The sequence below is a fragment of the Pseudopodoces humilis genome, chromosome 22 (assembly GCF_049639895.1).
Source record: "Pseudopodoces humilis isolate 2021_Gansu_Grassland_sample_001 chromosome 22, ASM4963989v1, whole genome shotgun sequence".
Classification (NCBI taxonomy): Eukaryota; Metazoa; Chordata; class Aves; order Passeriformes; family Paridae; genus Pseudopodoces; species Pseudopodoces humilis.
In genome coordinates, this window is record NC_142221.1 from 96,794 (window position 1) to 124,068 (window position 27,275).

At 36.9% G+C, this 27,275-nt stretch overlaps 2 protein-coding genes across 5 annotated transcripts in view; one reads left to right on the forward strand and one right to left on the reverse strand.

Annotated features, from left to right (window-relative positions):
* The window catches only part of RALGPS1 (Ral GEF with PH domain and SH3 binding motif 1), an 82,680-nt gene that overhangs the window by 34,889 nt on the left and 20,516 nt on the right, over positions 1–27,275 (reverse strand). The gene's annotated exons all lie outside the window — the stretch shown is intronic.
* Positions 8,846–25,699, forward strand: ANGPTL2 (angiopoietin like 2). The gene is made up of 5 exons (XM_005529141.3): positions 8,846–9,226; positions 17,822–18,678; positions 22,871–23,064; positions 23,306–23,576; positions 24,105–25,699. The coding sequence occupies exons 2-5, from the start codon at positions 17,871–17,873 to the stop codon at positions 24,302–24,304; spliced, it is 1,473 nt and encodes a 490-aa protein (XP_005529198.1). The 5' UTR covers positions 8,846–9,226; positions 17,822–17,870; the 3' UTR covers positions 24,305–25,699.

Genomic DNA, 27,275 nt, shown 5'->3' on the forward strand with positions numbered 1-27,275 from the left:
TGTGAATTTGGACTATGAAAGAACCATATATGCCCATTAGACCCACTGATATGATAAATAGGAGAGTGCTTCAGTGACCAAAGGTAATTAAAAAACCCCACTAAAACAAAAAGGGCCATTTAGACCTTGTAAATGAGTGGAATAGAGCTGGATTAACAACTGAACAACATACAAACCAATGGGAATTTCCAGTCATGCAGGAGTTAAAGAAAAAAGATGCTTAGAGATCAGGTCAAGTTTTACAGTCTAGTTTAACCTTCTGCAATGACACAGATCAGTCCTTCAAAAATTTTCTTCCCCTATTAAAAATCCTCTCTTGAAGAAGTAATATATCTCATAAATATGAGCACAGTTTATAAAGCAGAGGTTCATATGACTCAGACTACCTTAAAAGTTTTATCTTAAGAGTAACCTGGGGTATTTATTGCTTTTACCCCAAAAAGCATTTTCGAAAAACCATTCTCAACTTATCTTCATTTCTCTCTCTCTGCACATTTCTACCTCTAGAATGACAGAATGAGGTATCATCAAAAGTTACAAATGTTTTGAGTGATTGTTTTATTTGTTCTCTTTTCTTGAAACAAAATGAAACAAAACCCTTCTGTTTTTGTGATTTGTATTACTAGTTTGCAGTTCTGAACTGTAGCAGCATGGCATATGGATATTGTTACTGCTACCAGTCCAAAGCATCTCTTGAGAAAGCCACTCGGGTTGGCACAGGCAGTCACCGTAAAAAAACTCACACACACACCATGGACAGGTCAGTGAAGAAAGACAGAAAGGGCCTCCTGTATGGTATTCCAGAGAGGTTTACTGCAATCCCACCGAAGGGATCCAGTGACAGAAAGACCCCAATTTCCTGCAGTGTCTCAGGTTAAGTATAGGGTCAGGGGCCAATAGTCTCGGGGCACAGGGGCAAGGCAAATGTCACTGACTATAGGGGATGAGGTAAATTTACCTAGTGTTCACAGCACCATGGGAGAAGCATTTTGTCTCATCCTAACCACTCAGGCTTTCTTGAAGCCTGTGGTGGACTCTTCCAGGGCATGTGCCCAGAAATTCCCCTAGTAGGCTCAAGGGCTTCCCCACTGGACCTACTGATTAAGTATGCCAATGTGATACTATTTCTCTCAGCTACAGTAATTTCCCAAGCTAAAGGATAAGAGAGTTTAAAGGAAGAGGGAGTAATTAGGGTTTGCTTTCCTAGATTATCAAAATATATACAAAAGCAGAGAGGTAAAAAGAAAAAAAAAGTAGGATTTTATGTGATTAGAAGACAATTTTCTACAAGTTTGTCAAGGGCAGCAATACCTGCTCTTTCTTTGTCCTTTTCCACTCTTGTGAAGATAAGCTATTAATCATACCAGTTTATTGTATCTCATACTTAATTTCACTTATCATACTAGAGAAACATAAACAGCACTTTTGTCCTGCTTTGTTTCCACATCCCAGTCTTAGATTTCAGAGGGGGAAAAACAACCTCAATTATTATTTTCAGATTTTCTGAACTTTATCTGAATAAGGGTTTAAGCCACACTGGGAACTGCTTCAGCCATCATCCACACACATGAGAGATCCTAACACCTACACAAGGCCAGCATGGACCAGGCACCTTTCACCTCAGAGTGAGGGAAGAACTCCAGTTTCCCTAGTGTTAGCATCGCTTTGCAGCAGTTTAGCATTGAGCAAATCCTGAGACCCTGAGGTTTTGCAATGGCCTAGAGATCCTACCTAGACTGAGGTTCCAAAAAGCAGCTCTTCACTGTACCCTCTTGTCAAGTGGCATATCAAAACGTAGTTAGAGTTATGGCTGTAAAAATTCTATTTGCTCACAGCCTTTACAATGCAACTTGCCTTATGGCAGCCTGGGTCAAGGCCACTTTCCAGCTATTTTGAGCAAGTCTGAAGCTATTCTCATTGATATTAAAGGTACAAACACACTTCCACTCTGTAGCAGTGGTTGTAAGCACTTTTCGGGACAAATAATCTATTTTCCAGGACAACATACAGATGAGGACCAACACCAAAAAGGATTAAATGGTGTTAGCCTAAGCCTTGTAAATTCCAAATAAAAGTGTAAGGAAATGGGTTTTTGGCAAGTAGTGGGGTGCAGGAAGAAAAAACCTGAACTGATAGATGTCAAAAAAATTAAACGGAATGTAATATGCTAGAATATAAAAAGAACACATTATACACCAAGCTACACCTTTTCCATATTGTTCCTCTCCCTCTCTTCCTTTAAAGCAAGAAGGATAATTGGATAATTAGATTTTTACGATTTTTTTTTTAAACCTGGGCAGTGATATTTTAAACTCTTCTCAAAATATGATGTGATAGTAGGTGTAGATAAGAATCAGCTTATTTTGCACTGAGGAATGACAAAATTATTCCCTTCAGCAAAAGATTTCAAGACCCATTTCTCAAAGGAAAGCCTCAGGGTTGCCCCATGCCAAAGCAAACACACAGCACTAGCTTTTCAAACTTTGGCTCACATTTGTGCTACTGTGCACTGAAAAAAGCTAGGATGTGAGGCCATCGGGATATTTTCCAGAGGGTGAGCTCATAGGCAGTCTCTTCCACAGGCAAGTGTCATTTTCCAGTGATACTCACTTTTCTCCATTGTCACCAGAACTAATTTTGCAGCTGGATATTGTATGCAGACAACAGCGTTCATTCATTTATAGTCCCATGGAAGTAACAACACATGCTAAGGAAAAGCCTGGCCAAATAATCCAGGACTACATTTATTAATGAAAATCACCCTGTGTAAAGGGGACCAATTATTTTTAAGTTGGCAAAAGGAAACCATACTTGTAACACCAAGCTTTTAAACTTCTAGTGGAGAGATCAAACAAAGCAGTAATATTAGTAGCAGTTAAAAGAGATGGACACATTATAATGGTAAAAAAGTAAACTTCAGATGTAGCAGTCAGTGCCACCAGGACAGCACACTTCGAGCGCTCCATCCACCAGACAACAATTTCCAAGACTAAATTTTACTGAAAAAAGTATTTATGAAGAACTGTAGGATGCAAACCTAAGTCTATGTACTTGTGCCTTGATTTAAAGTTAAGCTTCTATTATTTTCTTTATTCAGTACTCAAGGCTTCTGAGAAAACAGCACTGAGGCAGATAGTACTGATAAACAGTAGATAAACAGTAGGAGTTGATGGGTACTAACAAACAGGTCTTAAGAAAAGAACTCCCAAGCTAAGGTTATTCAGTTTCACTCAATTTTGAAGAAGCTGAGCTGGAGCATGTAAGCTTTAAAATGTTCATGAACAGCTACAGTGTGCAATTGGTTCCTCATTAGGAAAGACTGACATAACATTCTATGAAAGACAAAACACTTTCAGTCCAGTAAATCACATGTACAAAATTATACTAATGAGAAAAGCTGGGCAGGTATTATTTTAAATAGCAGTAACAGAAACAAAGAGAAATCTGTTTTCTAAGGCATTTCCCTGCAAGTTAGAAAGCCTGGATTTAAGTTCTCTGTTCTGTCACAGATTTCTTTGACCTGAGCAGCATCATCTATTCTTAACCATTCAGAATTTCAAGTCTCTTTGTGGGTTTATGACAATTTGCAGTCACAAGGTATAATCCAAAACTTACAGCACCTAAAACTGTTTCACAAATATACACTGTTGCAAAACCCATCATAAAAAATTCTGTGCAGATAAAGATTGAAAACTTGCATCATTATTAACAGTGTCTTTTTTTTCTTTTTATTTTTTTAAACTTCTTGTATAACAAATATAAAACTATACTGTAAAACAGTAGGGCTAACAAACCAAAAAAATAGCTTTGGTTTTGTACCACTACTGCATACTTGATGTATCTTTTCATGCACAATGCTCTGTTAAGGGTCTGCCCCTGAATGCACATAGGCTGCCATGTAACACAGATGCCTGGGCATGGAGCATTCCTCCAGTACAGGAAGCAGGGTCTGCAAGACAAGTAGTAAGTGGCACACGTAATAGAAGAGAAACTATGGAAAGTAATTATTTTCCATTTTCACTGCTCACAAATTGAATAATGACACTGGTTTGATAGGAGAGCCAAGAAGAAACAAGGGTATGTTTCCAATTTGTAGACAACTATATTTATGAATGCATTTTCCTACATACAGTAGTGTGGTTGTATCACACTAAACAAAGCAGAGGACAGAGGGACAGTAACTTATCAATTAACTATGTGGTAAAAAGTCCAAATTACTACAGTCAGCAGTTTGTAAAACCAAAGACACCATTGTTAGGAGATTAGCTCATAGGCAAAAAAGCCAACTGTTTTGTGGTATCACTGGTTTCAAGAAGACTGGATATTTTCCATGGATTAAGGGCTGGAAAATTTTTCTACAAAATCAAATGTATATGCTGGTTAACCTTGGTAGGATTTGGATACTCTAAAAAAAAAAGACAAACCTTTGCTAAGGCAACAACATGTGATTTGTAATACAGAAACGTATTCACTATAAAATGTCTCAAGAGACACTTTACGCATTTACAACATGATTCCATAGATGGCTGTCAAGGCGATTACAGGATTGGAAAGCTTGTCATAGGAAAAAAGGCTAAAGGAATTGGGTTTGTTCAGCTTAGAGAAGTGAAGGGGCGGGAAGGGAACCTAACTGCTCTTCCAGTACCTACAGAGCCGTCACAGGCAAGATGGAAATACTCTCTCCAGAGTTATAGCAACAGGTCAAGAAGTGATGGGGGGAGATTCTATCTGCATATAAGCAAATTTCTTCTCTGTGAGTACATTTAAATGTTGAAATAGGTTTCCCAGAGGAGGATGGCAATTTTTCTTCCTGGAAATATTCAAGATACGGCTTGACTAGACACCAGACAACCTAATTTATGGCTCTGCTTTCCACAGAAGGTGACCAGATGATCTCCAGGGGTCTCTTCAAGCCACAATTCTACTGTTCTACGACAAGTTTGATAAATGTGCTAGCCTATACCTGCATCTCTATTATTGAAGGGAAGTTTGGAGCATAGCAGTTTTACAGACTAATTCGCTGCAGCAGGAAGGCTCTGTATGTATAAGCAGACAACAGACCCTGATTTTAATTATGAATAAAGCAAGGACTTCAAGTAATCTCTTTTATCATGAGATATAAGCAAAATTTACCTTATAAAAATGTAGAGCTAGAGAAGGCACCTTATTTTGGCTGAATCTGCCCCAGCAACATCAACTGAACAAAATTAAAATTTGATGTTGATCCCACGGTCTTTCCTGAGTAACCTCATCCTATTCAACCACTGGAATTAATCATCCCACATTTGTCACTACAGCAATGAAGCCAAATATAGAAAAACAGATCAATAAGTGCAGCAAAACCCAAGCAACTTTAAAACTAAGATACCAGTTTGTGAAAGAAAATGTTACCAAGAGCTCAACTGGAATTACATTCAAGAAGCTGTACCGCGAATTATCTCTGACTGGCGCAAATCATTTCGTTATCCACTGAAACAGGCTAAAACATTTTGAAGCTGCCTGGAACTTTCTACCAAAGCTTTCCTCCTAAACAAATCAGATCTTCTCCAGAATGCTGTCAGTTGTTTTTTTTTTAATTTTTTTCCCCGAAACACAGCTATTTCCTAATACTTTCCCCATGAATCAGGAAAAATACATTATAGAAGATTTACGTTTTACAAAAATACATTACAGAAGCGTTAAGAGTGATGCATTTTAACATTTTTAAACATATGCTATCCAATGTCAAAAGGCAGCAAATGATTCAAAAAAGACTATAGAAAAAAGGCAAAGGTACAATAGCTGTTTTCCAGATGTTGCTTCCTGTCAGCAGCAAGTGGTGGTTAGGGACTTCCTGAGACAAATCTTATAAAAACACTTTTAGGTTTAAGTCTGGCTGGTAATTTTTCTTTACAATGTTTTTTCTCTGGATCCATCAATTTTTTCTTCTTCCTGCTATTCTTACAAAAACACTTTTCCTTTTTTAACTTTTGGGTTTGAAAGATCTTGTGGCAAATGAATCCAGCAATTGAACTGTACTCTGTCTGGAAAAACAATGTTTGATTTCTCGAAGTTTACCTTTTTAAGATTGGCACATTCTTATCTCTTTCTGCTCACCTTGAATTTCTGATCACTGACTCAAAGTTAATTTCTATAATCAGATGTTTTATAGTATTTTCACTCATTCTCAAAGCCAAGTCTTTCAAAACACTCCTTGCCAATTGCATTACCCTGCTGAAGACAACTGTCAGATTTCACAGCCAGAAATAACTGGATATTAGTACTTTTCTGCTGGTAGGATGTTTTATTCTGTAACCACAGACTTTAATCCAAGCTGATTGCCGAGATTCTCAGTATGAAAGACAGATCAACTATGAAATCTTTTGAAAATCACACACTCAGCCTAAAGACTCTTAAAAAAACAGTGAACTGCACTTCACAGTACTACAAATCCAAGGAAAAGGTTTGCCCATTTGGTACCAGAATGCCCACACAAAGGCAAATCCCATTTTTCTCTTCAGTCCTTCCCAAAGAGCAAACACCTAATGTTTTCCAAACAATTCAGTTATGCTACAAACACCTGGCACATCCAAGTAAAAGATCCCTATCATCTATCAAGTGGGTACAAATTTTCTTTTTCCCCATAGACAAAACTGCAACAGGTGGAAAAAATAAGCTTTGTCATATACTAGTTGGAATAACCTATACACAAAAGCTTACAGGAACAGGTTATTTTGACAGCTTTTAAGGGACAAAAAAGAACTCAGTACTCAATCAAAAGGCTGATCTGTGTAAAAATATGTTTCTTGTTCAGCAAAGAGGACAGTCAAAGAAACAGATTTGGCTATTTTTGATTTTTCAAATATTTTATTTATAATGTAATTACCTCTAAGAGAAGGCTAATGACTAAAAAATATACCACAAGAAAAGTCTCTAGGCTCCTTCACTAAGTAAAAATTTTAGGCATTTAACTGCACTTATTTAAGTGCCCTAAAATCAATGGACCTGAACTATATGTTAAAGAGCTTAAAAGTGGTTGTGGATAGTTTATAAATATTGGCCTAAATAAACAACCTCATCCTCAGGAAATTGTTTTTTTCAAGAACCTTGGTGCTGCAGGGCATAACTTCAAGTTAGAAACCTGTATTTTCCTACAAAAGCATAGAAACTAAAACTGCTCATTCTAAAATGAAAACTAGATACTCCATCCAAGGAGTAATCTAGCTAGAGAACCACCTATCTAGCTCTGCAAGTAGTTAGGAATTGGAGAAACCAATCAGGAAACGACGACAGGAAACAACCACTCTAATATCCTGACAAACACTCATGGCAACACACTCCCTTGCTCTTCCTGCTCCCACTCCCCTCCCTTGAGCAGCTCTGTGTATCCTAGGCTGAGAAAGCACCCTGGGAAGGAAGGAGTGTGAATCATACACATGTTGAAAGAAAGTTTAGTGCGAATATTGCTAAATCTGTCAAAAATAAACAGAATTATCACTTTCTGGTTCTATTAAGCCAGCTGTTTCAGTATAAAACTGGTATATTAGAAAAGCTTTGGACTGCTTTAATCCCAAGCTTCCAGACTATGCTCCTAACTAGCACTGAAATGGCCACTCCAGCCAGTGGTGCTCTCTCTTTAGAACAGAATGGAATAAGCTTCTGAGTTAAAACAGAAAATAATTAACATAACAGTAACTTAAAGGAATCACAGGCCATACAGGAAAGGAACAAAAAACATAAAAAGCCTAAGGCATACTGAATTGATAGCGTAATATAGTTAGATATGGGTTTTTTTCTGACATTCACTTTTAATAATTTATCATTATAATAACAACCACTTGTTCATGTTTAAACTTGAACAGAATTAGTTTTAATACACTATCTTTAAACCTCGCTATTTGTCCTCTGGTTAATTCAAGCACTCTGGTATTGGTTTCCTCCAATTCTACAAAATCCAAATATCTTCAAAGCTGACTGAAAAATTGCAAACAAACCCATTGTTACAATATGATATAGCTTTCTTATGATGTCAATAATATACAAGGACCGAAACAACCATTAGGTTTCCTAAACTGTAGTAAAAAGTAACATTTTTATGTTGCAAAGTTTCACTTCTAATTTTGCTAATTTCTTTGCAGTATTCCCGACAAGTTAGAAAGGCAGATTCTACATCCATTCATTTGACAAATCTTTTTTAAACCTGGAGCTAATAGCTAGTAACGAAAAACATTCTACACACAGAGAGTTCCATAATAGCAAATTTTTAGAGAGGTTCTAGGAAAAGTGCACGAATTCCCAGCACTCGAATGAGAAACAGGCTTTCGATTACCAGGACAAGTATGAAGAATCATTAAAAATGCACTGAGGTTCAACGAAATGATGAATTCTCAATCTGCATTAGAATGTTTCAAGAGCTTGCTTGAATTTGAACAATTTTATTGTCCGTTATTTCTGCTTTCGAGTTGTTGTCTGACAAAGATGACCGAGGAAGTACTAAGAAAGGAGCCCCTCAGCGGTACACTGACTCTGCTGGCTGCGCTGGCCCAAGTGCCGGGGACGAACATCCATCTCTACATCCCTGAGCGCGCTCTGACGAGATCCTAAGGCAGGAAGTGCCCCCCCATCCCCGCCCCCCGACATTCTGGGGCCGAGTCCCGCGGTTACACACCCTCACTGCCGCTAGATGTAACAAAGAGGAACCGCGTTCCTCGCGGTCTCCCCAGCTCCCCCTTAACCGCAGCATTAGCGTTTTCTCGCGGCTGAAACTCGGCTGCCCCCGAGACCGTGTACCGCACCCCGGGCGGGGAGGGCTCAGCCGGGGTGGCCGAAGCACGAAGCTCCTCCCGGCAGCCCCAGTGCTGCGGCGGCCCGGGGGCGGAGGCAGCCCGCCCGTCCAACCAGCGCCCGCAGCTCGCCGCTGCTTCGCCTTCTCTCCCCCTTTCCCGGCCAGGATAAGCCTGCCACAAAGAGCAGGGGTTCAAATGAGGCTGCTCCGGGCCGCCTGAAGGGACTGCCGGGAGCGCCGAGGGAAGGTACCGCTTCGGACGCGGCGCGGGCTGACGAGCCCAGAACGGTCCCGAGCAAGAAAAGCGCAGAAGAGGAAGAGAAGGCGCCTCTCTCCCACGTCCGCCCCGTCTGGTCCCAGCACAGCACACGCGGACTGCGGCTCGCCGAGGCGATGTCACCGCGGTCGGGCCGCGGCGGCAGCTGCTGACGGGAGCGGCCGAGGAGCGGAGCGAGAGCCGAGGTAAGGACGGGCTCTGCCGGGGCTGCCGGCCGGGCGCGGCGGCTCCGGACGCGCGGCTCCAGCAGCTCCCGCTGTACGGAGCCACCCAGCCAATGTAAGCTTATCAAAGTAGGACTGCTCCCTAAGGTAACGCAGCAAGCCTGGTTTTTAACTTAAAAAAACCCAGAAACAGCCCCGAGCGCAAACAAAAATCCGCCACACATTAAAATGAAAGTTGTAAAGATAGCTGAGACATTACGTGCCAGGCAGTGAAAGCCTTAATATTATTTTCAGTAATACGATTCTATTTTTTAAAAAATCTTACTTATTTTTGCATGTAACTTCGATCTTCACACTTCCTTAAACTTGCTATCCAATAATTTTTACTATTTTCTAAAGCACTATCTATCTTAAAAATTATGAAACCTCCATTCAGTCGTTTTTACACTCATGTCTGATTAGGGGAATACAAAACTTTATGATACTTTAACAGTCTATAAAGTAAATATTTGAAGTATTTCACAAAAAACTTAATTTAAAAAAGAAACTAGCATTTAGGAGTACATTCATGTAGGCATCAAACTATTTCACGATCTAACTACTATTTTTCACGGGTAAAATGAGTCACGTTTATTGAAATATGAATCTGTTTAAAGGCTATTACGGACAATGTGCATGCACACGTATGAGCACACACAGTATGAGCACTTTCTGGTAGTGATTGGATTAAGTGAAAATAAGGTGAGGCCTCTGTTAAGGGAAGCAACAACAAAAGCAGTGCTTTCTTTCAGTAATTACATTCCACATCTGTGACAAAACTTCAGTAAAGCACAAAGAACAATCCACAACAACTAAAACTCTAATCAAGAAGAAAATTTGTGCTTCTTGTAACTAAAGAAGCTATTGCCAAAACTTGAAGAAAGTTACATGGCAACAAAAGATACATAATCTTCAGCACTTTATTGCAGCAACTGATAGTATTTCAAAACAAAAGTTCTCCAAGACCTCATGAAGACACTCTCGTTCCAAAGTGTTGCTTTAGTCTTCCATTCCCCTCATTAGAAATAGTATTACCTTTTAAGAAAATGAAACTGGTTCTTGAACTAAAATTTCAGTTTCAAGTGGGCAGAAAATCTGACAAGAGAATGTACTCGAACCAAGTGTCTCAAAGGAATTCATTGGTTAATGCCAGTGTGGCACTTTATACAGTGTAAGCAAGTAACTAGTGGCAAAACTTCAAAAGTGATTATTCCATAAGTTTGGAGTTAAATTTTTCGATTCAGTTTAGTATCACATTTTCACAACTAACACTACATGCTCCTATGTGTCAGCCCTTTCCTATGTATTTACTTTAAAACTTAAAGCCCAACTTTTAAGTTTTTTTTTTTTTCAATACATGTGGTGTACATATTACTGTGCTGTATTTTCACTGTGAATTGTTGTTTCCTTTTACAAAACAAAACAAAACCCCTAAGTTTTTCACAGCAATACTTTTCATCTAAAAGTCAAGATGTGAGTTTATTCTAAAAGAAACCCTGCAGCAGTGGGAGTCCCTCCACTTAGAAAAGAGCAAACTTCACATTAAGCTTGAAGATTACCTTTGAGAGGTAAAAATTGACAGGATAAATGAACATAATTCCATGGAAGAAAATGTGTGAAAGAGTAAAAACAGAGCATGAGCTCTAATACAAGGGGCAGGGAGTAGGAAAGCAAGCAGATTCAAAAAATTCATGCTTGTCTGTCTTATCACAATGGTGTTGTGAAATCCAGATCATATTACTGGCTTGGTGCCTGGAACATGCCAGCTAACTGTAAATCCACAAACACTGGCTATCAAAGGATTCTGCAGAAGCAAAAACCTAAAATTTGTTTTAAAAAATGCAAAACCAAGCCTTCTGATCTTTTCATAGCAGGATTTTATATTTTCAACACCCTTGCTTCATTTGCTTTTATAATGCAATAAAAATGTAAAACTGCACTAATCTAAAAACACCTTCTAATATCAAAGACAAAAGTATTAAACAGTGAAGATGTGTTGCTGGCTGTTTATGTTTCTTCTTTAGAATGCATGGTTATCAAATTATGTATGAATTCACAATAAAATACAGCAGTTTTATCTTTTAGAGATTAAATGCTGTTACAGCTAACACTACACTTTTTGTGAACATGCCTTCCTTTATATGCCTCAGTGCCTGAGGACTCTGCACACAACATATCAGAGGTATGGAGGAAAAGACAGCCCATCAAAAACTCCTAGCCTCATTTTATTAAATATTATCAGAACAAAAGAGCTGATTAACCCACAGAGCTGAATTTTGTAACAGTGTTTTAGCATAGCCAAATGAGCTCATCTGTATGTACAGTATCATTTTTTTCTTCATAGTCAAAGCAACCATTTCAAAAAGTGTGAGTGTTACGCAAAAGTGTGTGTGTTATCCTTTTTATATGTGCATTTTTCACTTATCTGGGTATTCTAAAAGGCTTTGATATGTGAGAGTTATTAGCAGTGCATTCAGTTCTGGCACACTGGACCTACACAAACTCTTAACAATCCAGCCTGTAGAATGTAAGCCCTTCCTCAGTCATAGCAACCTACAGAGACAAAAATAAATGTTGAGTGTTGGACCTAGCCTATCCATTCTTTAATTAAATGGAAGTCACCTATTACAAAAAAACCCAACCCCCCCCCTCCAAAAACCCCAACCCACACCACAAAAATAAAACGCTATACAGAAAATGGAGTGAAATATTAAAAAAAATAACCCCCACAATCCTGAGATTAACTTCTAAGGTGTGTAATACTCTGGGAGTCTTTCTAAGGAGGCTGAGTGACAATGATTATTGTAAAAACAACAGCTGTTATCCCAAAGATACAATGACTTAAATGGAGAATCCTATTTTATTTTGACAGCTTCTGAGCATTCTGCTTAAGAGTAAGTCACGTAGGAAATGCCCTACATCAACTTGTTTACAATAATTATCATAGCCCAGTAAACTAATGCCTCCTTAGCTCCTCAGCTACAGCATACAAGCCACTAAAAATCTTTTCTAACTTGTTAAAGTTTGCTGCTGTCTGCATTATCTACCAGGTTCTCACTATCAGTTCCACAAACCAAACAGGTAGTGTTTTTTCCTATCTTTGCAGCAAACTCAACTATACTGCAATCCAAATAGCTACTCAAGTCCCCAGAAATGCTCTTGTTATAACATCTGAGTATCAGCACAGAAAATTGCTTTCCCTGTAAAGGAGTTTCTGAGAGTAGTGAGACTGTCATGTATTGTGTTCAAAAGCTGCCTTTCCATAGATCAATGCATCACAATGTCACACCTATGTTTCTCTGGCTTTGTTGCAGTTTACTACACATAGAAATACAAGAGCAGCAGCAAGAAGCAATTCTATGGCTTTTACCTACTTGGATCTGTTATGTTCCTTATCTGTAGGAATAACCCATAATAATGCAATTTAAGATACAAAACTTCTATTCTGGTACGAAATCCAGGCAAATTATTTTTCTCATTTGTCTTAGTTAAGATTTTCCACACAAGATTCACACAGATATTTTTTTTGCTTTTGTACTTTTCCAAAATGCTACAGTACAGGTGATGTCTTAATCAACATCTTTCCTCCTTAAACTTACTTGTAATGTTAAGCAACACATAATAAAGTTCAGTGCTCAGCCACCATTCAGTAGTCATCCTGCTGTTTTAGCTCTACTTTTTGTAGGACCCTGAAAAGCACAGGTATAAAAAGGACATAGTATAAACTCCTAGACACAAAATGCACATCTCTCAGTGGTTGAAAGACTCAACATTGCAAAACCACTTGAGACCTAGATGGGAAAATGTTGACACTATATACTCAGAAGCTTTCATGTACACATTTCTTTCCAGAGTAATAAGGCAAGAGTCTCTTTGATGAACAAATTTCATTCAACAAAAAACAGCCATAGCATTGAGCAGCTACTGGCAGCATTTTCAGATAAGCTTAATGATTCTGTGATTGTTATTTTAAGTCATATTTTTCATCTGATGGAGACATGTGAAAGAGACAGTTAACCAGTCTCTTGAGTAAAAATGAGATCCTCCAAGGCATGGCATCAAAACCAACAAATAATTAAAATAGCTATACAGTTTGGATTATCCAATATGATGTATATTGTAATTAGCTGAAACCCAGAAAGACCATAGTGCTGACATTGCTACCTTTAATGCTCCCTCTTAAGGCAAGCTGATTGAAAACAGAAATGAACATTTGCCAAACAGTCGTATCTTTCATGTAGAAATATTTTTACCTTTATAATTTCAGGATCATGACAATAATTAAACAATAGGTTGTGAAATATCTGTATAATTTTATATTGTAAAATACTAAAATCTTGTTGAAATACAGATTTCAGAAATATACAGAAATATAAATTTCAAGATATTTGTAAAAATCGAAAGTTAACACATGTTGACTAATGAAAAGCTTCACATAAACAAGACAGAATACAGAACAGAAAAATGTCTTAAAGTAAAGCCAAAGAAATATTTTATTTATGTTGCTTTCTCTGGACAGAAAAAGCAATCAAACACTGAAACATCCCTTCCAGAAAGTTTATTTCCTCTTTTGTCACCAGATCATGGAAACATCTTTACTTGGGTAAACAATGAATGAGCAAACCTACTTCCAATTATATACACAGATAGGCAAACATTTGGTATACAGGCCAAAATTTTAACTAAAGCACTTGTGCTGCCTATGAGTATAAAGCTGCTACAATTATATGGCACACAACAATGCTGCCAAACATTTTCATACCAATGCAGTTACACTGGAAAAGACAAATAGGAAAAAAAAAAGTATTTTGCCTGAATAAAAAGTGAAATATACTGCTAAGCAGGGCAGGCATAGACAGAACTGAAGTTTGGTGCCTCTGCACTAGGACAAGTTTGCCTCAACTCAATTGCCACGAAAAGTGCTTTTACAAGTACGCATCTTGAACAGCCAGAATCTAGAAATTAAATAATGAAATTACTTCAATCTGATTAGAAGCTCAATTTGATGTTTAATCAAAATAATTTCTTTTTAAGTATGCTTCAGTCACCTGTTTTTTGTTGGCATGCTTGTGTGTTAAAGTTTTGTCAAGTATGCATGAGGACAAGAGATAGACAATGCTGAATTTCCAGTGATTAAGAAAATTTGCCCCAACCCTGCGAGTTTGCTTTTAGGTTGAAAAGTCTGCAGCTACACAAGTGGAATTTTTCACTAGGAACAAATATGGCCCTAGTAATATAGTTTCCTCCCAGTCCACAGCAGAAGAGATACTGGCACAGGTCAAGGAGAAAGGAGCCAGAAAAACAGGAAGAAACTGAGTAATCAGCAAGGGACAGCAGCAGTTAAGTACAAGAACTATCAGCAAGTACAGGGCACAGGAGAAAACTGAAAGTTCATGTCCTAGACATCAGATATGATCTTCCTCTCACCTGGGAAGGAATCCTAATGTAATGTAAGAATCTGATGTTCTGCTACGCAAAGAGTAAAGTACTAAAAAAGCATTAAATCCCTCCTCAAAATTGTTTCCTTGGCTTCCCTCCCTACTTTCTCCATTCCAGCAAGCTTTTTTGTTCCTGAAAGATTAATCATTGAGAGTTGTTCAAATGACCATGTTGTGAACTTCGTTTTAATCCAACTGCAGAAAGGAAGGAATGCCATTTATTCATGTAGTCCTTCACCATATGCAACAAGTAGGCCTCATTCTAAACACTTTTCTAATCAAACAAGTACAGGCTGTAAGAGGCTTACAAAGTTATCATATACAGACTGCAAGAAGGAGGACAGCTGATGACAGTATGGTTCTTGTTTCTGGTTAGAGAATGCCCCAGTACAAACAATGTAATTTTCCTTCCACTGATTTTTCTTATAAGAATCTTAAAAAAGGTTTCATGCAGGCAAGATCATGACAGAGAAACACTTCAGCATGGTCTAATTATGCTGATGTAATTCAGTGGTGGCCGTCTGCAACCACTGGTCAAACCCTAGAATAGGCTTCCTAGAGAGGGGTCACGCACATGGTTAGGCAGTAGGAACAGATGATCATTAAGATGATATGTTATAACGAGGCTGATGAATTCTGTCCCATTATTTTCCTACACAGTTCTTCAAAGAAATCAGGAGAAAAATCTGTTAGATGTTGCTCTTTCTTCAGCTCAGAAAAGTATGGTTACCCTAAAGCCATACTCAAAGATATGAGATGCTGTAACAGACAGAAGTGAACTCTGAGGAAAAAAATAGTTTCTTTTCAGTGGTCACAATAAGTACACATTTAGAGGGAGGAAAAAAGGATATTAAAATTCCAACAATGAAATAAAACTATTTTACACCTATATGCAAGAGACATTTGCAAAACCAGTCATCTGTGCAGGAACACGAGGCCTGAAAAACTGCCAGGTTTTCCAAGTGTGACCTGCTGTGCAAATGCTGATTATGCAAGTTAAAGCTGTCCGGGGTGAATTTATATTCCCTATTTTCCAGGGCTCCAAATAGCATTACTTTACTTACAGAGACTCTGTCAAATTCCAGATTTTCATCTGACATGTTTTCAAGATTTTTGAAAACTTCTGTACAGCACAACTCCCTTCTACTTGCAAAATGAAAATGAGTTTATTCCAAGTAAGAATCTGAGGCAAAATTATGTACCAAAAATTTTAAGAAGGATTAAGACCTGGTCACTTTGTTTGAATCTTATACAGAAACATCTATGGCTTATTTCACAAAACCAGAAAAATACGAATGACAACCCTATCTCTTCTCAGTATGAATAATAAAGGATGCATATCCATCATTAGCTTGAAATTAAAGTCAGCAGCTGCCTAGAATCATAAAACAGTCTAGACTGGATGGGACCTTATCTTTGTCTTGTAGAGCAACTCTAGTTTCAACATTAGATCAGACTGCTAATAGCCTTACCTAGATCAAAACTTCATGTATTTCCAGGAATGGAGGTTCTGCCACCTATTTGGGTGACTGCTTCAGTCCTCAGTCACTCTTCACAATTAAGTTAATTGTTTAATTAAACCAACTTTTTTTTCCTGAGGTAATTTGTATCCACCATATACTTTTACTGTGCACTTCCAAAAGAATTTATCTTCTTTACAAACACCCATTAAGTAGTTGAAGTAGTTTCTTTACCTCGTCTCCTGGAGGCTACATAAACCTTGTTCTTCTCCTACTCTTCATTCATCATGTCTGTCAGCCTCCAGCTACCCATGCTGTGTATACTCAGCTGGACTCACTCCAGTTTCTCACAGCTGTTACTATCACCATTTCATGTAATTTAAAAAAATTATTGTACTAAAGATGACCAAACAGTAAGGTGATAGATACTTAAATACTGAATGATTATTCCATGAGAAATGTTTTACATGCAAAAAAAAAAAAAATGGCAACACCACCTTGGTTAAAAAGTACCCGTCTTTATACACTGAAAAAACTCCATACTGAATTTTTCATTCATTTTATTTAAGAAAACTAGGTTGCACATACACAAGTATTAAAAATCAAAACCAAAAAAGTTTTAGAAATACACGACATCAAAGTGCTGTTCAAGTAGCTGGTAAGAGAGTGGATTGTGACAGGGGGATTTCTGGCACCAGTGACAATGTTAAGCCCATGTTTCCAAGTCTACTGTTGCCTACAAAGTTCTGGTATTGACTTATTTTTTGAGACACTGTGAAGGCCTCAGCTGTCCACCTTGAATATGAATCTGCATGGAAAACTAAATTAGGGTCATTTCACCAAAGGGCAACTGTTGCAGTATGCCAGTGGACAGTACCAGTTGATTTACATCATCGTGCATCATCCACATGTCCACAATGCACATACACAGCTATTTTTCTCCTTTCAAGAAGGGACTCTGAAATGAGATGACTAGGCTGAGTGTAGAGACAGTGAGAGTCATAGTAAATGTTTCAGTTGTTAATTCTACTAGTCTAGAAAAATAAGTTTTTACTGCCTATAATATCTGAGTAGTAGAGTTTTTAACTTACAGTTATTAAGGACCAATGTAAAACAAGTTTTTCCTTTTTTCTTTTTAAGCAATGGAGGTTCATTACAGCTGAATAAAGCAAAATTGTTACATGTCACCTAAGTTCTATCTCCTGCAATATATATGCAGTTATAAAATACTGAAAATTAACGGTTTGATTTTCCTAGAACTTTTACCAGCATTAATATACATATTAACTTACATTCTGTTCACATTTAAAGGTTGCATTTCTAACTCTAAGAAATGGAAAGTGTAATTAATATTTAAATGAAAATGCCAATCTTGGAAACTTGTGGTATTTGCCTGGAAGAAAGGACTCTTCAAATCCTTGATATTTATTGTTTACTTTCTTATGGTTCTTGGCAGGCTTTAGATGAACTTGCAGCTAGTAATTACAGCTCTTACCATAGAAAGGTACAACTACTCCCCATAATGTCCACTTTAGTCAACAGTTGGTGCTGGACAACAAAAATAGCTCATTTGTACACAGTTTCTATGTACTATTTTTTAAGTTTTAGAAGAGATTATCACTTGTAAATCCACACTGATTTCTTACTTGTTACTTACTGTTAAATTTATTTTAAAACAGGTTTTAGGAAGTTCTTTGCAGAAGAATATTTGACCAGAACAAGAGTATCATGATGACAAGAGGATTCATCTGTTTAATGCTAGCAAGTGTTGTGGGAGTCACTACAAGTGAAACACAGGAATTTGAAGGCAATGAAAAGGAAAAGGCTCAAGAATTCATTTACATGAACAGATATAAGCGTTCCAGTGACACACAGGACAAATGCACTTACACCTTTATTGTACCTCAGCAGAGAGTGACAGGTGCAATTTGTGTTAATTCTAAGGAGCCTGAAGTTCTGCTTGAAAACAGGGTAAATAAACAAGAATTACAGTTACTTAACAATGAACTTCTTAAACAGAAGAGACAAATAGAAACTCTCCAGCAACTGGTAGAGGTGGATGGTGGAATTGTTAATGAAGTTAAACTCTTAAGAAAAGAGAGCAGAAATATGAATTCTCGTGTCACACAACTCTACATGCAGCTACTACATGAAATTATCCGAAAACGTGATAATGCCTTAGAACTTTCTCAACTTGAAAATAAGATTTTGAACCAAACTGCAGACATGTTACAGCTTGCAAACAAATACAAAGACTTAGAGCACAAGTATCAACATTTGATGTCAATTGCCAATAATCAGACAATAGTAATTGCCCAGCTGGAAGAACATTGTCAAAGGATGCCATCCATAAAGCCACCGCCACAAACTCCACAACCCCCAATGAAAGTGTACCAGCCTCCTACTTACAATCGCATTAATAACCAGATATCTACTAATGAGATTCAAAGTGATCAGAACTTAAAGGTTCTGCCACCTACCTTACCAACCATGCCTGCAGTTACTAGTATTCCAACTTCAACTGATAAACCATCTGGTAAGTAAAATTATTGATACATTTATATTAGTTTATGCTAATATGCAGTGGGCAGCATTTTAATTTTAATATCAGAAATGAAATCAGAATTTATTTAGCCAGCAAATTCTGCATACATGCGGTAGTAGAAACGCAGAAAGAAAGCAAAAAAAATTACTGTGAATGTCTAAGACAGACACATTAGACTCACAGAATTTTCTAATGTTACTTTGCCAAGACAAATCCATCATTTATATTACATGTATGAGATAAAGGACTTTCAGAAAAAAAATCTTACTAATCAAGTCATCTAAGTTTTATTTACTTTTGCTCAAGACTGAGCTTCTACATCTGAAGGAGTTTGACACTGTAAACGTGTGAAGTTATTACAACATACAGCACCTGATAGTGTGCTTGTGTAATTAAAAAAAAAGAGTAAGTATCTTCTCTGTAGCTTATATAGGGCACTTGTGCTCTAGACAGGTGTGAATGGAAGCAAGTGGTGGAATAAGGGGATTTTACCCAGCCCTTATTAAAAGTCATAGGAGTTCTGCTACAAGCATGATTTGATGATGATATCACATTAGAGATCAACTGATCTATGTGGTAACAAAATACCAGGTAAAGAATTCAGTTTCACCATGGTCCCACACTTGAAAAAAAACCCCAAACCCAAAACAGTTGAGGTATGGGTTCCATACAAGAAAGGTTTCCTCTTCACTGTGTGGACAACACATACCTTCTTCACAAAAAAAGATAAGAGACTCACAGATCTCTGAAGTCAGAGCTAAATGAAATAGAGTAATGCAGGGGAACTACACTCAATATATTTTATGGCTATATGCAAACTTCCAAAGAACATCAACAAACTTTTTAGGATTATCAAATAATGCAACTGTGGCACGTTAAATCCAAACCAAACAACCCCCATATTGTTTCTCTGTGGAAATACAATGAAAGAAATTTGAGCAAGTCGCCACTGAGTCTCTTAAGTCTTTAAAACATTTTGCTACAAAGCAGTATTTTCACAAATTCCCAAAGATAGTGCACCAAAGCCTGTATTGTGGCATGCAAACCTCTGCCAGAAATATCATGATTCTGATGTACTATATAAGGAAAAATTCTCAGAAGAAAATCAGATCTACTACAACTCCTTTGGAGCAACACACCATGGCCTCTCTTAATAACTGCATTTTTACTTGAATCTCAAAATAGGTTCAAGCTTGGAACAGTATTCCCCTATCTTTCTGGAAGTGAAATACCTTTCCCCTTCATTCCCTTACACTCTTGAAAACTTCTTAATTGATCCACATCCTCCTTGTGCTTTCAAGTCCTTAAACTGGAGCTGAGGATTCACTATCAAACAGCAGAACAGAAAAGTTACTTCAGGCGCACAGTACTTTTGCTAATCTATCTTCATACATTTTCCTGCTTTTGAAAAGTAAAATGCTAATTCTGAACCAGTTTGGAAGCCCGTAGAACACCCAAGCCTGTAGTTCACCTGTGGAGGTGCTGGTTATCCAGCAGTTTTTCACACTGATCTCCAAAGGTCCCTTTGGCAGTCTACAATCCTAAGATAAGATTTCACATCTGCTTCTTCTCCCTAGATCACATAACTTACCAGAAAAAGAAATTTCATATTCTTCTGCACAAATTGATCATAATATTCTTTCATTTTCTCACTTGCAGCTTTTTATTTGTTCAAGTAAATTTCCAACCACTGAAGTTAAACTAATTAAGCTTTTATTTCCAGGGTATCCTCCTTCCCCTCTCCTCATATTTATTTTCAGTCATGAGACATTTAATATCTTTTCCTCATCCTCCAGAATGTTGTCCATTCACAAAGCACGTCTCAAACAAAACCCCTCCTTAAAATTAATGCCATAAATGATGCTTTAATCAGGAGTCTGGAGGGAACTAGAAAAAAACCAAAAAGACACCCACAAACAACATCCTACAAAACAAACAAACAAACTCTGCCACCACAACTGCCCTGACACTGGAAAAAATCCACCCATAGTAATTTCCAACTATGTGTTGAGTTCCCAACCTTAGCCAAAACTCCTGGCTGTACTAACCACCTGATCACAGCCAACCTGTGCAATGAAAACTGGAGGAAATACAAGAAAAATAGTGTCTTCTATTAATCTGTTGACAGCCTTTCTCAAAAAGCAGTAGACCAGTACTCTCTCTTAATAACAGATTTACTACACTCTTACTAGTCTCAGTTTCACTATTAACTTTGTCCACACTGTTTGCTTTCTGGTTGTGGTTTTTTTGTTGGCTTTTTTGGTAGGTGCCCCATTCCTGGAAGTGTCAAAGACCAGGCTGGATGGGACTTGGAGCAACCTGGTCTAGTGGAAGATGTCCATGCCTGTGGAAAGGAGGTGGAATGAGATGAACTTTAAGATTCCTTCCAACCCAAGCCTTTCTCTGATTCTGCAACTCCCTAGATATGGTTTTATCAAAATAACCTACCTTAAAGTCAGGGTGTCGCTTTTTCAAGGGAAAATACCCTAGTTAAAATTTTGAAAAGTTACTATCTGACAAAAAAAGACTTGTTATGGAAAAGTAGTAGCAAGTTCTACTTTGACATACTTCTAATAGTTCATCTTAAATTACTTTCAGAAAAAAGAATCATGTGCACTAGAGTACCGCTACCACATGCCATAAAAGAAACTTCAAGATTAGAACAGTATAATGCTACATTGCATACTGCTAAATATATATTTTTACAAAGACAAGATCAAAGCTCTTTGACTATTTTAGGAGTTCTTCAATAATGACTTTATTTTTTTATTTTTAGTAAGTGCCACTACATATACATTATGATAAAAAAAAACAGAGCAATTTGAATTATTAGTACTCATTAACATTTTTTTCCCACCTCTCATAATGAGCTATGCAATTGTGTGACAGAGCATGGCATCTACATCTTAACTGCCAGAAATCAGAAAAGAAATGGAGAAGGGGTTTATAAGCACAGCTCCAGGTACAGTCTCTGATTATGACTGAGGCAACAAGAACACAGCACTGGCCACAGAACAAAGACTTGGATTGCCTCTCTATACACTGATTTGCTAATTAAAACAGTTAAAAATACCAAAAAAACTTTAGTCTTCAAAACACTGAGATAATTTCTATAAAGCTAATTTATTTCTAACTCATTTGCTGAGTATCATTACTAGTGTTGGACGATGAAATATGAAAAAGCATAGGACTGAAATAACTGAAAACAGAAATTGCTCTTGATAGCAATATATACTTCAGTAAGGCTCCTAGTCAGAAGATCTGACAAGCCTTACTCCTTCAGTGGGCAGGAAGAATCAAACCAGGGGCTCTAATCTCTAATCCTGAGGATTCTTGTTGACTTCACTCTTCTGCTCAGGAATCAAAGCAGCTGAGTGAGTCTATCTGCAGATATCAACACAGACTCTAAATCATTTATATCTGAATTTCTCAGACTCATTAAAACAGATTCTGTCTTACCACTGGAGAAAATTTCTTGAAAAATCAGGAATATAAGATACTTTCAAAAACCATAAGCTCTTTATGGACTCTCTTGAACTGAAGGGAAAAAATGCATTCTCTTTCTGAAAACAAGACTGGGTTAACGGCAATTTATGAATTGAATGCAAAGTATATTAAGAGTCTTCTCATTTATATAAAGTTTCTCTCACAAGCATTCCATGTAAAAAAAAATAAATCTTAAATTCCATGTTATGTTGTAATTTATTAAGGTGGCAGCAGTAAGACCTACAGTCTGAATTTATGCTGCTGCTTCCACTGTTAATGTCTGTGCCAGTGACACTTTTGAGGATCTAAAAAGCTGAATTTCTCCAAGATACAACCAAGGTTAAACTTATTGTTTTGTTTTCTAAAGGAAATTCTTACTCATCTATGGAGTCATTCATATTTAGTTTCTTCAAAGATATAATTGATGGTAAAAATAGCAGTACAGCTGCCTTATTTTATTTTTTTTTTTAAATCTACCCTTATCAGTAATTCATTGTGAAATGTTCCAGAAATAAAGTTACAATAAATGAATCTGTTTGAAAACACTTGGTGGATACTTGTCCTTTAGTAAGAGGAAAAGCAAATATGCTATTCAGTGAAACCAATCTAGTATAAAAAGCTACCAACTCAAATACTGCCCTGCATTAAAGAAATGCTCAACAGCAGTTTGATGCAGAGTCTTTCTGTTTTGACACAGGGCCCTGGAGAGACTGTCTACAAGCGTTAGAAGATGGCCATGATACAAGCTCCATTTATCTTGTAAAACCAGAAAACACAAACCAGCTGATGCAGGTCTGGTGTGACCAACGACATGACCCTGGTGGCTGGACTGTCATTCAGAGACGGCTGGATGGTTCTGTCAACTTTTTCAGGAATTGGGAGACATACAAGGTTAGGACAAGAGAGCTGATTAATGTTTTCCACCCTCTGAAACCTACTGATAAAGTTAACTTAAAGGGTGATTTTAGAATCTGGCCAAGAACCTACTTGAAAAAGAACTTGTGTGTTTACTCTTCCAGAAGAGGAAGTCTCCATAAAATAAGTTACTGCAGTTTTCTACTTAAGAATACACTCGGATTTACCACTAACACAAATGTAGGATATTAACATGCTTCTCTTGCTTCCTTTACAGCAAGGATTTGGTAATATAGACGGAGAATATTGGCTTGGATTAGAAAACATTTATTGGTTAACAAATCAAGGCAACTACAAACTACTCATAACAATGGAAGACTGGTCAGGTCGAAAAGTATTTGCTGAGTATGCCAGCTTCAGACTGGAGCCTGAGAGTGAGTACTACAAGCTAAGACTGGGACGCTACAACGGCAATGCAGGAGATTCTTTCACTTGGCACAATGGCAAACAGTTCACCACGCTAGACCGAGACCACGATGTATATACAGGTAGGAGGCCCCTCTCAGCTGCCTTGTCATTTTTTGCCTTTACATTCCTGCGCCCGCCTTTTTTATCTTTTTTTTAAAGGAAAAATAATTACGGTCATACATATATATAAAATAAATAAGTAAGTAAATAAATAATTCACTTAAAAAGGTATTTGTCAATTACTACCTTATGAAGTACAAACTGATGTGTCAACCTTTATACATACTAACACCAAAACTAAAAGTTTTTACACTAGACAAGGGTCTGTAAAATATCCTATGAAGGGTTATTTGCTACAGTAGCACACACTGATTTTCAAGCAAGATAAAGTAACAAGAAGAATTCTATCTGTAGAACTTAAATATTTAGCTGCTTCCTGAAAAAGCCTAAATTCACTTTGTACCACAGGGTATCTACATGTTAAACATACAGTTACTAAAAAAGCCCAGAACAACGAACCAAAAAAAACGACTAAGTTTTGTACTTAGCTTGCTTGCTTTAAGATTCTTCATTTACTTCTCAGCCTGAACTGGAGATTTCTTTTGCAGGTAACTGTGCTCATTACCAGAAGGGAGGATGGTGGTACAATGCATGTGCTCACTCAAATCTCAATGGAGTCTGGTATCGTGGAGGACACTACCGCAGTCGTTATCAGGATGGTGTTTACTGGGCTGAATTCCGGGGAGGATCATATTCACTAAAGAAAGTTGTTATGATGATAAGACCTAACCCTAACACATTTCACTGAAATAACTCTTCTCTTGGTTTGCTTTGTTGTTCTAAAAATCATATAAAGCTATTATGGTATTACCTGAAATTATCTTTTCAGAAATGAGGAATGTAAGATACTGTACATTTACTGATATGAGGGCTTGTATATTATATTTTCAAGAATCATCCCAGGAAAAAGAGCTGAAGAAAAGGAACTGCAAAAACATTCATAACACCTTTTAGTACTATTAGAACTTGCAGTTTAGATGAAAACTGTAGATAAACTTCCTGGTTTTTATTCCCTGTAAATTAAGTTGGATGATAAAAATATTGCCACCACATTTAAGTATTTTTGTATGTTATGTATAAATATTCTCAAATACAGGAAATATTACAAACTGTACAGCAAGAGTTTTATTATTATTGTTATTATAAGCAATCAATCATTTGACACAGGAATCATATCCTTTGAACTATATAGCTGGCATATGTACATTAGTATGATGATTACATAATCTTTGTTAACTACCATGAATAAAGTTAACACTATGTAATTCTGTTTTGACAGCAGATACTCAAATCATTATTGTCCTGATAAATCTGGCCTTTTCCCTTCACTATATGCATTTAAATAATCTGCTCCTATAAAAGTTCACCATTAATTCAAATATTTAGATTAAAAACACAGATTAGTTTTCTTACCAAAATGAAGTAGCTACTTGCATATGGAAATTAACCCAGATTTATAACAGGTATTATATGCTCTACAGCCAACACGTTATACTACTCAACTGTTACAGTATTTTGAACCTGACTTCAGTAATTACCTGCTGTCTAGCCTCTGTAACCAGAAATGGCTGGATATAAATTAAAGGGTCTATCCAACTTTGCAGGCAAATGATGGATACCAATTTATAAGCTATTTAATAGCCTTAGCCTATAGTTAAAAATTATATAGAGAACTTATCAGTAGCAAAAATAAGTTATTTTTAACATATTTCACAATTATAACATTACTGTCAAATTACTAAATAGATTTACTCATTTATATTTAGAAGTCAGTCACATTTATGAAATACAGACTGGCAGAATTCTAATATTCTTTTGAGAAAGGTTTCTATAACAGATTGTTAGCACACTCATTACAAAAACAGCAACTACTACAAAAAATACAAGTTAAAGAATGCATAAAAGAGGCAGCATAAAAGCCTCTACAAGTTCAACATATTTTTTGGTCAGCCTGTATGACATTGAGAATTTGTGTGTGTGTTTGCATATTTTCCCTTTACCTCATCACATCTTTACCACAGTATGATGTGTGATGTAGCATGTGTTGTATACAACTGAAACTAGGGGTTCTTAATATATTAGATTATCCCTGTAATATTATAACCCTTAATAAAGTAACAAATACTATTTTGACATGTTGAGATTTCATCTTGTAGTTCAGATTACTTCACATTAGTCTGCCTCTGATTCAAACAAACTCTTATACACAACCACTGTTCATGTATGTGAAGTGTTTAAATATTTCAACATAAAAACCAAAACGATTTTCAGCTGAGAAAAATACAGAATTCCACACAGCCCAAGGAGGAACAACTTTTTGTAGGTTATACAAAACAGCCAAATTTTTCAAATGGCAGTCAAACTTTCTCTTCCATAGGTTTGTCTACTGAATTTTGGAAAAGATTTAAATTTTAGATTAGAAATAAGAAATGCATCTATTGGCCCTAAAGCCTGGCTGCAGTGCTCTTACAGTTAGTAGCATTAAGGCTACTTCATGCTTGGCTTGAGGAAAGAACGCAGAGAACTTCAGTTATCCATTGTGCAGATCTCAAGAATGAGGCATTCCCTAGAATGGTTGTTCTTCTGTAGCTGGACATATGGCTGGAAATACATCTTTATAGTGTATACTCATAATAGGCTTTAAACCCATGTTCAAGCTGACAGTCTTTTGTTAAAATAATCACATTTCTTAACCTTTCTATCTAAAAGGTGAGTTATTTACCTAGATACTCATCAACGTAGTTGAAAAAGATAATGCACAGAAGTCTGTTCATGATTACCTGGAGATACCATGTGTAAGAACAGAATTTAGTAATTTTTTACATAAAATCTGCATATTTGCATAAAATTATTTTAAACACAGAGCTTGGTATATAAAAAATAATTAAACATTTGGGATTTGGAACTTATACTGTGAAGTTGTACATTGGCAAGTACATTGGCAGAATCACCAATTTCACTATGCTTGTTTTTTTTAAAAATTCACACAACAGAACTCAGTTTGCACTAGGTTCACCTACTGTAGCAGGTGACATTAGGACAAACTGTGAAAGGCCTTAGTTTTTCCCATTTCCCTAATTATTTCCAAAGGTTTAAATTACATTATTTCATTGCTCCCCAAATATACATCTTTGGCAACACTGCAGTCTAAAAATCCCATACCATACACTTTCCTATCATTAGCAAGAGTACAATTAGGTGAGTTCATACAAGAGAGAAGTGTAGCACTATGGAGAAGATTTCCAACTTCAATTCTCCTGTAAGCCTCCATTTCAAGAAGTGCCATAGGAAACTGAGGTTGCTCTTCTAAATTTTTTAAATATCTCCATCTTTTTCAGAAAAGAAAAAAAATGCTGTCAAACTAATACATTATCTACATATCAGGAATCAAACACTGGGGCTCCACCTATAGCATTTAGACAAAAGACTGTCATAAGATTGATGTTACCTCAGAAGACAACTCGTTATTATTTTGTATACTCATTTCCAGAGAATTCTTTCCTGAAACTGTTCTATTATCATTCAAACTTTTTAGAATTACCCCCACTGTCACGTTCCAAGCAGATAAAAAACAGTGCAACAAATCTATCGATTATGAGATCATACACGACTTTGTTTGTTCTGCAACATGCAGAGACAACCGAAGATCACCAGCAGTGAGACAAGAAAATGCTGTAACTAGCAATTACACTCATGAATTTTCAAAACAATGCGACTGC